This window comes from Palaemon carinicauda, chromosome 4, assembly GCF_036898095.1.
Source record: "Palaemon carinicauda isolate YSFRI2023 chromosome 4, ASM3689809v2, whole genome shotgun sequence".
Classification (NCBI taxonomy): Eukaryota; Metazoa; Arthropoda; class Malacostraca; order Decapoda; family Palaemonidae; genus Palaemon; species Palaemon carinicauda.
Window position 1 is genome coordinate 161,749,762 of NC_090728.1, and position 13,627 is coordinate 161,763,388.

Here is a 13,627-nt window from a genome sequence, read left to right on the forward strand (position 1 = left end):
AATTCCTTCTGTCTTCTCCACAATTCTTTTGTTGATTTTTTTCCAGGGTCCTGGCCCAACTTCTTATTTTTTTCATTTCCATCCCATTTTTACAACAAATCTCTTCAATGCTGTTACTCCAGCACTTCCCATACGGGTTCTTGAGCTGATCTTCAATTATCTCTCTAACTAGCCTCTTTTCATCTGAGTTTGTGATGTTATGGAAGAACATATTCTATATTGTATATTCTATTCTGCAAGACACTGGCCACATTACTGCTTATGCAAGGATGCCCCGATATGGACACTTGAATGTTGTTCATATACATTTCTTATTATCTTATATTGAAAGTTTTCCAGATCTTTCATAAAGGACCCAATAACTCTAGCGGTAGTATCCCAACGGGTGGCTGGTGCACTGGCCAACATACCAGGCGGCAAGGTCTACCCTTAAGACTTTTATGATAAAAAAAGACATGAGCATATCCTACATTAATACATACAAATGCGTGCACATCATTCACACATAATCAGGAATTTTGAAACATAGATAGACTGAAAGAAATAGTGGTTTGGTGTTGGTTAAAAGCACAAACTTATAATAAAAAACCACAAAGATGTAAAAATTTCACCCAAAATCACACACACAGACGATATTATGTAAAACGGTTAACTTATTGCATTTTTTACCTCAAGATAAAATTGCCGAAGTTGCCGTTAATTCAAAAAGGCTTAGTTGATTTTGACCTGTTAAATATCTAATACTAGAGTCAAACAACTGATAGGGTTCAGGTTCAGAGTTGAGGTTTATTATTTACAACAACTATGAAGTTTTCTTGACCAACAAATGGCAACAATCATATTGTAAACAATGTTTATTATTTTGAAATACTGACAATGAAATCGTAAACACGTTTATGTTCTTTTGGTAGCATTCAGCACAAACAATAATGTATTTAGGAGATTTTTTTTACATTTCAAATTCCTTATTCAAGTTTTAGAAACCTTAAATTTTATTAAAATACTTAAATGATATATAAAATATTGTAATTTAATTAATTTATATGATATTAGTTTCTAAATATTGCACGATCTTGAGTACTTTAATATACTAAACAACGCCACAATGTAGTGATCATCTCGAAAAACGTTATCCAAACTTTTAGTGTTGGTTTAAAGTCTCTTGTTTCGATGGAAGTATATTTAATGTATGAAGAACTAGATGTTACGGCCAGAAAATAGATTGTTCCGTTTTGCAATGGCTATTGCGTGACTTACTAGCCTCTTATGTGTAAGGTAAGCTCAGTGGGTTAGTCTGAATTTAGGTTACAATATGTTAGCAGAGCTTTATACCTGGGCTGTGGCCTACTTAGCTCCTAGCTAGTCATATATTATGGTATTTATTCATACATCTATTGATATTAGTACAGATACTGTAATATAAGATATGCTAACGTTTTTAATGGTAATTTTTTACCTTCGGTAGATTAGCAATTGTTAAGTCTGCAAACCCTACCATAGGCTAGCTGCTTCGCCTACCCGGTGTGACGGTCTGAACGATCCACCGGTCTTAGAATTCTCCTTGACATTGTATAATGGTTCTTTTCCGCCAATAGCTCGCATGAAAATAAAACATCAAGCTCGTATGTACTGGCAAGCGGTAATGTTGAGCTGCGCACGCTAACATTACAGGAAAATAAAACATCAACCTCGTATGCACTGATACTATAATTTCCAGGCAAATATACGAACCATATATTTTTCCTACCCTCTATTGTGGTTTACACATTTTTGTTTTCCTTTCCCCCTTTATGAAAATAAGTATAGGAGATGCCAGTGGGAAACCGGGGTTTTGGGTAGGGAAACACCAAAAACGAGTGATTTGCTGCAATAATAATGGTCAGAAATGCGCAACAAACGCAAAGTAACCAGTTGACTAACGATATAGTTCATTTAAGTGGCTGGAAATCAAAATACAATTACCTATGATTCATATCACATCCCTCACATGGAATTTGCTCAGCCGTGGCTTGCTTCGCACGCAAGTAAGCATAATCTCACTGCTCCTCTGTTCTGGCAAGCGGTACATGGACATGCTGTGCACGCCATAACCTGTGTCACTATTCGTGTATCATTTACTTATTATTCACATCACGTTCATCAAATGATTTTTGCAACATCATGGCTCGCTTCGCTCCCAATAGAGTCCTTTCAATGACGTCACTGGGAATCGCCGGCGGCCATGCTGGAGGACATACAAAGCGAAAACATGGCGGCTGCCACAGCGAATATGGACAATGAGAGCGACTCTGTCAAACAATTGTCGGGTGATGATAAGCGTTTTTACAAGCAGAAACTCAAACTAATTGATGGCCTAGATCCATACCAGAGGCAGAATTCATTCAGTCAAAATATTGAGGATTATTTCCATTGAATAATCTGCTTCCAGAATTTGTTGTTTTTCCCTTTAATGCTTTTAAGTCCAAAATTAGATAAACACTGGGCCAATGAAGAGTGTGTTTATAATTATAAAGCTAATATTGATCATTTAGCCTCACCTTGTGTATTATAATTTTTTATTGTCAAAATGTATGTAAAAGTTTCGCATTATAATGTCAAATCTTTTATCAGTTCATGCCTAACCATTGTGTTTGGTTACAAATGCTATAATTTCTTATATACATATAAACATATGATGGACAAACTCTATTGTAATGCTCTTTGATGATCGTTTTGCCTCCTTGCAATTAAATGCGCAAGTTTAATTATTTTTTCGATGTTTCATATATAAACTGAAGACCCCTTCGGGTTAAACCAGCTTTCAGATATTATTATTATTATTATTATTATTATTATTATTATTTATAATCAATGTTTATTCATCACATAGGCCTGTATGTCTGCACAATTTAATACACAAATTAAAATAAATATAAATATACACTTAATTATATATAGGCATGAGCACCTTGACGAAATAGAGACCTAAGTAAGTAGCCTTTGTTAATATAGCCAATATGGGTGCTTTTAATTTTTGTTTTGAAAATCTGAGATGCCCCTTTTGATGTTTAAAAATTGAGAGGCCCCCTCCCCCACACACACTACACACTGAACTGACGATGATACTTGTGAAGTCACCCATGCGATCGGATATAGCATGTTTACACAGGAATAATGATACTTTTAGGGCCTAGCCGAGACTGACCTGATATGAAATGATCAGAACAGATACGTGCGTAGGGTAGTGAGGATTCACGTAGATCAGCCCGTGATATTCTGGTCAACCACAAGTCACTTCTGCGCTTGGATAATTCTTCTGTATCTTTGTCCTGATTCTGAATAACTGCCGGTATGCGGTAGAAACTCTTGTCATCTCTTTGTCCTCTATTCCCACAGCCAACAGTAGCGCAAAAACTGGGCATTATGTGAATGTGAATGTGATGAGATGGCTAACTATTCAACAGTTCAACCACAGCTATTCACTGAACGCGTCTTTGTATGTCCTCCGAGATGGCGGACCGGAAGTTTGATGACGTATAATGAAAGGACTCTATTAAACATAATCTTACCACTCCCATGCTCTATCAAGTAGTACATGGATAAGTTACACATGCCTATTTTAGGTCATTATTTGGGGGATATTTTCTACTTCTAAATGAGCCATATTCACATTCAAATTGTAAATCTTATCAGAAGTACAGTAATTCCTTTGTGGGTGTGGACAGCTTCTGGTCACAATTTTTTCCAATTGTCATTGCCAGGCTTGCTCTTCACCTCCTTTCTGGACATTCTGTTGATAGGACACAATCGTATAGAGTAGTTGCGTCAGTAGCTAGGTTTTTCTTTATCCATGGCTGTGACGAGGTGATCCAGGGAATTACGTGTAGAGGGCCTGTAGTTTTTATCATATTTTTCATGTTTATTTAAATTTGTCGAGGTAGGAAATTATTATTTTATTGTCAGAATGATTAAATTAATGAATCCTGAAAATTATTTTTGGTGAAATTGGGTAGATTTCAAGGATTACCGCTAATTTCAGGACCATGGTTTGCCCAGAAAAACTTAGCAAAAAGCGAGGGATAACTATAATTTTAAATGAATCAATTGTACCCCGCGACCTAGGTAATGTTAGTAACTCAAAATTCAAGCAAGGAGATGGGAGCATCAAACGTACTGTGGCATTGTTCATTCTTTAAAGGTTAAAGATGTCTGGTTTCAATTCCAATCTCATTAGTTTAGATGCTCACCAGAACTCCAGCCGGACAACTCCAACCCCACCATTGTGGTGCCCAACCACAGCAGTGGCCTCCCCAGTAAACAGCTTAAACTCACGGTCCTGGGTGGGGTTTTATCTGCTACCACGCGAATGCTAGGCAAACATGTTACCACTGTACTAGCTAGGAGGCTATATGTGAAGCACAATATGTACCTCTTACCAGAACAGAGGAGCAGTGAGATAAGGGTTAAAAGCCAGTGAGGAATTACATAGTATACTGTACTTATAAATTCGTCTAATCAGGTACAATACTGTACAGTATAAGGTTTAGCAGTACGACAGTCACGGCAATGGACCACCTAGAAAGTGGGAAGGAAAATTTCTGCACAGAGAGTCTGGTCCGTTGATATACAAAGACGTTGCCCTTGCTTTATATTCTACCTTACTTCCATATTTGCTTCATTTTTCTTCCATCTTGCTGTCCAAACTTATAACTTTACATCATAATACAGTAAGGTATTACAAATTTCCAAATACATGAATTATACATCATTCATACTGGGTATTCTGTGTTTTTTTTTTGTTCTTTCTACACAAATACAAACCATTTTCCTTTAGTAGGAGTATAAAACAACTATTAAAAATTTAATGACTTAGTTATAACTCGTAGCAGGCCAGTTGGCTAGACTCTCACTTTTTACTTCGGCTGTAAGCATTATTTGTTTACTGTATTGTGTTCTTGCTATGTCTCTGGTATGTTTTAATCTTTTTGGATACGTGTGTAGATAGGCTGTTGTGTTTGGTAAAGTGTATAGATTAATGGAGAGTGCGAGGATATGCTATTGTTTTCCAGATAAGCTGTATATGTGCTATTAAATTCATCATCCTTGAGCCAGTTGTTCATGTGTGTTAAAACACTGAGTGAAAGACAAATCCTGGTTCAATGGTGATTGAAGATGCTCGTATTTGGAGAAGGAAGCCTATCATCTTTGGAAGGGTAACATAATAGATATGACTTATAATAATCATACTCAGCTAAGAGCTGTTGCTTAGAGTTTATACTTCAACTGAAAATTAATACAATTTAGCCATAAAAGAAACCCTTTCTGGTAAAAGGCAGGATTATATATAAACGGTGGGCTATCCTTAAGTCTATACTCTTAGGTGTAGACTTAACAGTTCCTCTTTTACTTGAACCAAATGGCTCTGTCACTCACTATCCAAAGGAAAATGCAACCTCTTTTATCTGATGTTTGACAGTAAGCATAATACTGTAATGAGACACTTGATCTTCCTCATTCTCGTTTTCCTGAGCTAAGCTAATGTAATGTACCATGATGTATGGGATGCGTATCTGTAAGCACGTTTAGTCAAGTTCCCAAAAGCACTACCCCTTGGAATATACATCTTTATCTGCTGCACTGTCAGAGTTATGTACCTCCTATCTTTGAAATTGTTTGCACTTCATGGTTGGAGACTGTATAGCATCTCCTCCAAGCAAAAGGCTTTTCACTAGGGACTTTTCCAAGAGAAGCTCCTCAGTTGCAGCAGTGAAAGGCTAATCCCTTAACTTTGAGCAAAGTCTTCCAATTAAGGAACGTAGACCTATACTGTACTCCTTGTGGGAGTTGTGTATGCCCATAAGGCTTATGCCTAAGAGGAGTTTCAAGCAATCATGCATACCCCGGGACCTCAGGCTTCTGAGTGATCAATGTTCTTAAGTCTTACGCATGTTTTATACAAGTCTTTTAGACGAGCGTGCAACAGATATCTGACTCTCTGAATGGTCGTTCAGCTGCCTTAGCTTCGGCAAAGTGAGTTGTGAGCTTTTGACGTCTCATATATCACTAGTAATTCTGAAGGATGAAATGAGGTCTCCTTAGCTTGTTCCTGAGTTTGTGGCCCTGACACGGCATTGGAATCCTTTCTCCATGTCTTCTCTAGAGATGTCCAGAGGGCAGCACAATGAAATACTTTTCTGTCCTGTGGGAAGAGAGAGAGAGAGAGAGAGAGAGAGAGAGAGAGAGAGAGAGAGAGAGAGAGAGAGAGAGAGAGAGAGAGATCACTCACTTCTTGTGCTTTATAATACTGTATGTGATGTTCACAGACATATACACACATTTCATGCCTGATGATGCAGCATTCAAAATTGGCGCCTCAGTGACGTAATGTAGGCTGAAACATGGCACCATTGTGTGAGTGGATATTCTTGGCTTTACACCCCCCGAATCTTGATTTTAGATTGGAGGGACTATAGCTAATTGACAGGTGGGCGTGACTTCCTCACCACTTGCTGGTAGTTATAACTACCTCATTAAATTTTTGATGGTCGTTGCAGCTTTGCTGAGGTCATACTCCTATTAGATAACTCAGATTCGTATAGTTAGCAAAAATACAAATTTCTTTATAAAATATGTGATGTTTTACCATTTCAGAACAATTGAATATGGGACGTCATCGTCATATTACGGGAACTTATTCAAAAGTTCGAAAGAATGAAGTAACAGAGGATGAGCGCCGTAAACGTTATAGGGAGCGCAAACCTATTCCAGATTTTGACAGCCTTTTTGTTCAAAAAGTTAAAACCAAAGAAGATTCAAATGATGATCCATTTGACTGTTTAGTGGATAATAAGAAGGTAAGTTTTTATGACCCAATGAATTAGTATATTGAAATAATGTGCCAATTCCATTTAAACTGTACAGTATGTACACTAACAGCTCTTGAAAAACATATTTGTTCCAACACGAATACTTACCTCGAACTACTTTCTTAGGAGTTACCTGTAATCTCCTCTCTACCGACCAGAGTTTTGTGTAGTATACCCTAAACCCGTTTTCTATGGAGGGCTAACCTGGGAGTAAGAGAACGTGCTCCGAGGGTAGCCTTTGCGCTAGGTCGAGGTCCGCTTGGGGCGTGTGCGCCAGTAAGTTCTCTGGTCGCGACGTGATACCACGTCGCTCTCGTCTTTCTCGACCCTTTGTGTCCGCCTTGTGTGTCCCGAGTGTTTACCACGTGGTAACTTTGTGCTTATCCCTTGTGTTCCTGTGCGTTCACTATCCTTCCTTGTGCTTCCCAAGTGTATCCCTTTGATTCCCTGCGTTCCTGTGTCTTGTGGTTGTGCGTTATGGAGCAAATCCGCCGTTGTCCTGGGCCTAGAGCCGGGAAATCATGTGGAGCGTTCCTCTCCAAACCTGAAGTGGATCCTCACTCTCTTTGCTCTTCCTGTAGGGGCAAGATGTGCTCTCCTTCGGATACGTGCTTGGAGTGTGTTGGTTGGAGTGAGATTCAGTGGGTGCGATACGGCACGAAGAAAAAGAAGTCGTCGAAACGTTCGCCCAGAAAATCTAGCGTCTCTTCGCCGCTACCTTCACCCAGTGGACGGTCCGACGGGCTTCTGTCTCGCCTTCCCCTACCCAGAGTAGGGGATGAGGTAAGTCCGTTGCGGGGAAAGAGCCGAGCGTTCTTCCCCAGGAGTCTAGTGTGTGTGAAGTGGGAGTTGCGGGGCCTTCTCGGGCTAGTGGGGAGCCTAGTAGTGCTGTGACGGGGGGTTCTGGAGACGCGGCCCTTGTGCTTGGGGGGCTCGTTTCCTCCGATGACCCCTTATGGTGTAGTAATGTTGTTCCTGTTTCTTCGCCCCCTTCGTGGGCCTGTGTTTCAGGTTCTTCGGCAGGCGGCGACACCCAGGGTAAGTTAGACTCCACAGTAAGTGATTCCTTCGGGTGGAAGCTCCCTAAAACGCCAGGTAGGTCCCCTATGTGGATGGAAGAGGGCCTGGATACCTGGTTCCCTAGTGTTGGGCGCCAACCCTCGTTCCCAGCTCCTCTGACGTCGGTCCCAGAAACCTTCCTGCAACCCTCTACCTCGGGTACGCAACGAGTCGCGAAGCCCTCCGCGGCCCCCGCTTCTGCCCGCCGTGCGGGTGGTACAGTGCCGTCGGGCTCTTCGGATGGTGGGGCGTCATTCTCGTCAGAAGAAGAAGCCAGGAGGAGACATCGGCGCCGGAGGGAGCGGTCCAGGAGCAGGCGTTCCCGCTCAAGATCCCGTTCGAGGTACAGCAGGAGACGGTCCCGCTCTCCACGGAGGAAACACAGGAGGAGTAGGTCCCCCGATGGTGATTGGGTATTCGTTCCCCGTAAGTCAGGGTTGCAGTGTTCCCCAGACCGGCAATCCAGGGATTTCTCACCACGGAGACCATCCTCCAGACGTAGTTATGACCCTCGCAGGGAGAAATGCGAGAAGGCCTCTGCAGGCAGGCGTAAGGCCGCGAAGCTTCCGGTTCACCCCGCCCAGCGGGGGGAACCGTGCTTCCTTACGGGCAGCCTGGCCGAATCAGCCCAGCTGGTGCGGCCCTCGGACTTTAAGGAACGGTTCCCGCCGTCGGGTCAGCCCACGGGATCCGCGTCCTCATCCCCCAGAGAGCATGATCGGACGGTAGTCCTCGCCGGCTCGGCGATGCCAGTTCTAACCCCCATACCTGGTACGGAGGTTTCCGCCGGGGAAGACCAGTATCTCCGCAGGGGAGTGCCCGCTGTGCCAGAACCAAGGCGCCCGGTGGGAGTGCCCGGTGACCCGGCTCCCCGGGATCAGGTCGAGGGTTCTGCCGACGGTAGGGAGAGTTCCCAGACCGAGGACTCGGCCTATCGGGAAGTTATAGGCCTGATCCGGAGGCATCACAGAATTGAAGAGCCAGTTGCTACCAATGAGGACTATTGGAGGTCCAGCCTTACCCGTTTGATGCAAGCACCTGTCCAACAAAAATCCTCCCTGGCACTTCCTGTGGCCCGAGATCTCGTCCTAGGCCGAGCGCGCGTCGATAGAGTGGTAGCAGGCAATGCCGAAGCTCCCAAAACGCAGAGCTCTTCGAAATTGCTCCAAGGGCTCAAAACACAGAGCAGAGTTTATGTGCCAAAGGGACAACGACCGGGAGCCTGCAAAGTGGAGCCTGCTCTCGACATTCTGGGACAGGGTGCCTCGGAGGACAGAGCCTCTTCAGCCCCGATTTGTTTCTCACAATCAGAGGCTGCGATGATGGAGGAGATGTCTAAAGACCTAGTTCACGTCTCCTCTTGGTTGGACTGGTGGGCTTCCACACTAGTAGGTGTGCAAGCAACATATGACCTGACGGACCCAGAACAGCAAAGCCTCCTGAGGGAGCTCATCATCTCCGGGGGCAAGACCCTTAAGTTCCTCACCTACCAGTCCCTCGCCCTGTCAGCGAATTGGGTTCTTCGCAAAAGGGACACCATCCTGGCGAAGCTTTCCCGGAAGGTCCCAGACAGAGAGGCAAGGGCCATGAGGAGCCCTCCTGTGTGGGGTGACTCCTTGTTCCTCTTGAAGGAGTTAGAGGAGATCATGGAGAAGGTGGCTAAGGGAAAAGAAGTAAACGCTCCCAGACCTCCACCGGTAAGGAGGCCCCCCCTACAAGAGGTCAGCCTCAGACGGTTCCTCGGCTTCTCAGGCCCCGCCTAGCCTGACGAGGAGAGAAGCCCCTTCTCCCTCATGGGCCTCAGCCCCCCCCGTAGAGGAGCCCCAGCAGCGTCGGCCTCATTTAGGACAGGTTATTCTGCCTCCAGGAGAGGCCGTTCAGGCCGCTCCTCCAGGAGGAGGTAGAGTGGGAGGCCCCCTACTCCTGCCCAAGCCTCAGGTTGGGGGATGCCTCAGACTACATTGGCAAGCATGGAAGGCTCACGGAGCAGAGCCCTGGACAGTGTCCGTACTGAGGGAGGGTTACAGGTTACCGTTCTTAGCAGAACCTCCTCCTCTAATTCCGGCCAGCCTGTCGGAGTGGTTGGTACCCAAAGACCCATTGAAGAGGGCTGCCCTTCAAGAAGAGGTGCCCACCATGTTGGAAAAGGGTGCCATGGAGGAGATCCTGCACCCAGGGCCAGGTTTCTACAGCCGTCTGTTCCTGGTAGAAAAGGCGACGGGGTGGTGGAGACCGGTGATAGATCTGTCGGCTCTCAACAAGTTTGTACGAAAGACAGAGTTCAAAATGGACACTCCGAAGTCAGTCCTGCTGTCCTTGAGGGAGAAAGACTACATGATGACCATAGACCTCAAGGACGCTTACTTCCAAATTCCGGGCCACCCCTCAAGTCGGAAGTTTCTCCGGGTGAAATGGGGTACCTAGATCCTGCAATTCAAGACCCTTTGCTTCGGATTGTCGACAGCTCCCCAGGTGTTCACGAGAGTCTTCACGACAGTCTCGGTGTGGGCTCACGAGCGAGGCATTCGCCTCATCCGGTACCTGGACGACTGGTTGCTTCTTTCCTCCTCAAAGGACGTTTTTGAAGGAGCAAGGTATAAAACTTCTCCAGTTTTGCAAGGGTCTGGGTATCATGGTCAACCCAGAAAAATTGAACCTATCTCCCTCCACCAGAATAACCTATTTGGGGATGACACTGGATTCCCTACTAGTGAAAGCTTTTCCGTCGGAGGAGAGGATAAGCAATCTGATGAAGATCCTTCGTCCGTTCCTGTCGGGGCAACCCAGGAGGGCGAAGGACTGGCAAAGACTAATAGGTCATCTGGTGTCGTTGGAAAAACTGGTTCCCCAGGGGAGACTCAGACTCAGAGCCGTCCAATGGAACCTGAAGAACTTCTGGAACCAACTGGACTCGCCCCAGAAATTAATCCCAGTCCTACCAAACACAATACCCTCCCTGGAATGGTGGTATTGCCGGTCGAACTCGCTCAAGGGGATGCCCTTCGCGACCGACCCTCCCGAGTTACTTCTATTCACAGACGCCTCCAACCAGGGCTGGGGAGCCTATCTCCTCAACGGGACGGCGAGAGGAACCTGGATGGACGGGGAGAAGGACCTACACATCAATGTCCTAGAGTTGAAGGCAGTCCAGAAAGCTTGCCTGCACTTCGTCGATCTACTAATGGGAAACACTGTGGCGTTGATGTTTGACAACGCCACTGTGGTAGCGTACATAAAGAAGAAAGGAGGCTTGAAATCAAGGGAGTTGTGCGATCTCGCCCTAGAGATCCTAGATTGGGCAGAAGCGAACCAGGTTGTGTTATTGGGAAGGTTCATCCCCGGGAAAAAGAACATTCTAGCCGAAGGTCTCAGCAGGATGGGTCAGATAGTAGGGACAGAATGGTCCCTCCTTCCAGAAGTAGCCAAGCTCATCATTCAACGTTGGGGTTCCCCGGTGATGGAGCTCTTTGCAACCAAGCTGAACGCTCAACTTCCCGTGTATTGTTCTCCTGTCCCAGACCCAAGGGCAGCCTTGGAGGATGCCTTTCAGCACAAGTGGGACAACCTAGACGTGTACGCTTTTCCCCCCTTCACGTTGATCTGGCAAGTACTCAACAGGGTAAGGGCTGCCCGAAACTTAAGGATGACTTTGGTAGCGCCCTGGTGGCCGGATAGAGAGTGGTTCGCAGACCTAAAAGACCTGGCGAGCCATCCTCCGTGGCCACTCCCCGACAGGTCAGACCTTCTACAACAGCCGCACTTTCTCAGGTTCCACGACAACCCACAGTCTCTACGCCTTCACGCCTGGAGACTATCGAGCGGCTCCTGAAGAAGGAAGGATATTCAGCAGGGACAGCTAAGAGGATGTCGCGATACCTGAGAAGGTTGTCGGCAGCGGTCTACCAAGCGAAGTGGGCCTCTTTCACGAAGTGGTGTGCTTCGAAGCACATAAAGCCCCTCAAAGCCTCGGTCCCGGACATAGCAGACTTTCTAGTATAGCTCAGGGACGAAATAGGGATGTCAATCCCAGCTATAAAAGGAGTACGTGCAGCCTTGGGTGAAAGTCTTCCTTCTGAAGGGCATCGACCTGGGTTCCTCTAGACACATCTCTATGCTTGTCAGGAGTTTTGAACAGTCCTGCCCCCCGCAAGCAGTTAGGGTGCCTCAGTGGGACTTAGCTAGGGTCCTGAAGATGTTAAGTAGCCCCCCCTTCGAACCAATGAAGGATATTGTAGACAGGGATCTCACTCTCAAGACAGTCTTTTTGTTGGCCTTGGCTTCTGCGAAAAGGGTAGGGGAGATCCATGGGCTGTCTTATGACGTCTCTCATTCGAAGGGGTGGAAAGAGATCTCGTTCAAGTTCGTTCCTTCGTTTGTGGCGAAAACCCAGAACCCAGCTGTCGGGGAACCAAAATTCGAAGATTTCTCTCTGCCAGCTATTCCTAGGACTGGGAATCCTGAGGATTTGAGGTTATGCCCTGTCCGTGCCATTAGAAAATACCTTGAAAGGACTGCACATCTCCGGCCAGGCATCAAGAGCCTTTTCGTCTCCACAGGTGTTACTAAGAAACAGGTATCGAAGAATACCTTTTCCTTCTGGTTGAGACAAGTTATTGCCAGGGCCTACAAGGAGGAGGGACTGGCCCTGCCAGGCACTCCAAAACCCCATGACATCAGAGTTCTGAGCACTTCCTTAGCCTTTGAGAAAAACATGGCAGTGGGTCAGATCCTTCGTGTGGGCACCTGGTCGAACCAGTCAACCTTTACTGCCCATTACCTCAAGGACTACTCAAGAAGGTCCTTAGACGGGTTCTCCATTGGAACAGTCATCTCCGCGCCCCAAGTGATTTAACGGTAAAGCCCCAGGCTCAATCGTGGATAGCAAAACCAGGAGACACAGGTTCGTTCCCTTTCACCCTAATCCCCGTTTCCTATCCCTGTCGGAGATAACCACTCTTGTAACCATTGAAGAACACGTCTCTGCAACTGCATTACTGGACTCAGCATCAGAAGAATTTTTTCAATGGGTGACTACTTAGACACTAACGTGAGCTCTTTGTGTAGTTACCCTATCGTCTGTTTTCCCAGTGTGTTTTTGTTTTTAAAACCTAATTAATATCTAGGCCTCTTGACGTCCGCTTGCTGGGTCTGAAGGTCAGGAAGGCACTCCCACCTCCTAAAGTGTAAGTCTCCTAAGAAAGTAGTTCGAGGTAAGTATTCGTGTTGGAACAAATAAAAAATTTTAAGTAATTTTTATTTTTCCTAACATACTTACCGAGAACTACTTTCGGGTAATGGCCCTCCCTACCTTCCCCGAGTGCCTCTCTGCCCTTGGAAGGACTTTTTGCAACATCCGAGGAACTTACTGGCACACACGACCCAAGCGGACCTCGACCTAGCGCAAAGGCTACCCTCGGGGCACGTTCTCTTACTCCCAGGTTAGCCCTCCATAGAAAACGGGTTTAGGGTATACTACACAAAACTCTGGTCGGTAGAGAGGAGATTACAGGTAACTCCTAAGAAAGTAGTTCTCGGTAAGTATGTTAGGAAAAATAAAAATTACTTAAAATTTTTGATATCTATAAACAAAATTTATTTGTTCCTATTCAAATACAAAGCCTCATTCTTTAATTAGGAATATCTCTAAGTGGCAGCTGGTATACGTGTTTCAACTTTTGATAATAGTTGTTGGCAGCCAGGGGAGTGTGGGATACTGTCTACTC

At 45.4% G+C, this 13,627-nt stretch overlaps 1 protein-coding gene across 1 annotated transcript in view; it reads left to right on the forward strand.

The window, feature by feature from the left end:
* The first annotated feature begins 1,109 nt into the window (after positions 1–1,109).
* The window catches only part of Haspin (haspin), a 120,303-nt gene continuing 107,785 nt past the window's right edge, over positions 1,110–13,627 (forward strand). The window contains exons 1-2 of the mRNA XM_068372596.1: positions 1,110–1,275; positions 6,631–6,833. Of these exons, the coding sequence (XP_068228697.1) occupies positions 6,642–6,833 (192 nt within the window). The 5' untranslated portion in view covers positions 1,110–1,275; positions 6,631–6,641. The remainder of the gene's footprint in view (positions 1,276–6,630; positions 6,834–13,627) is intronic.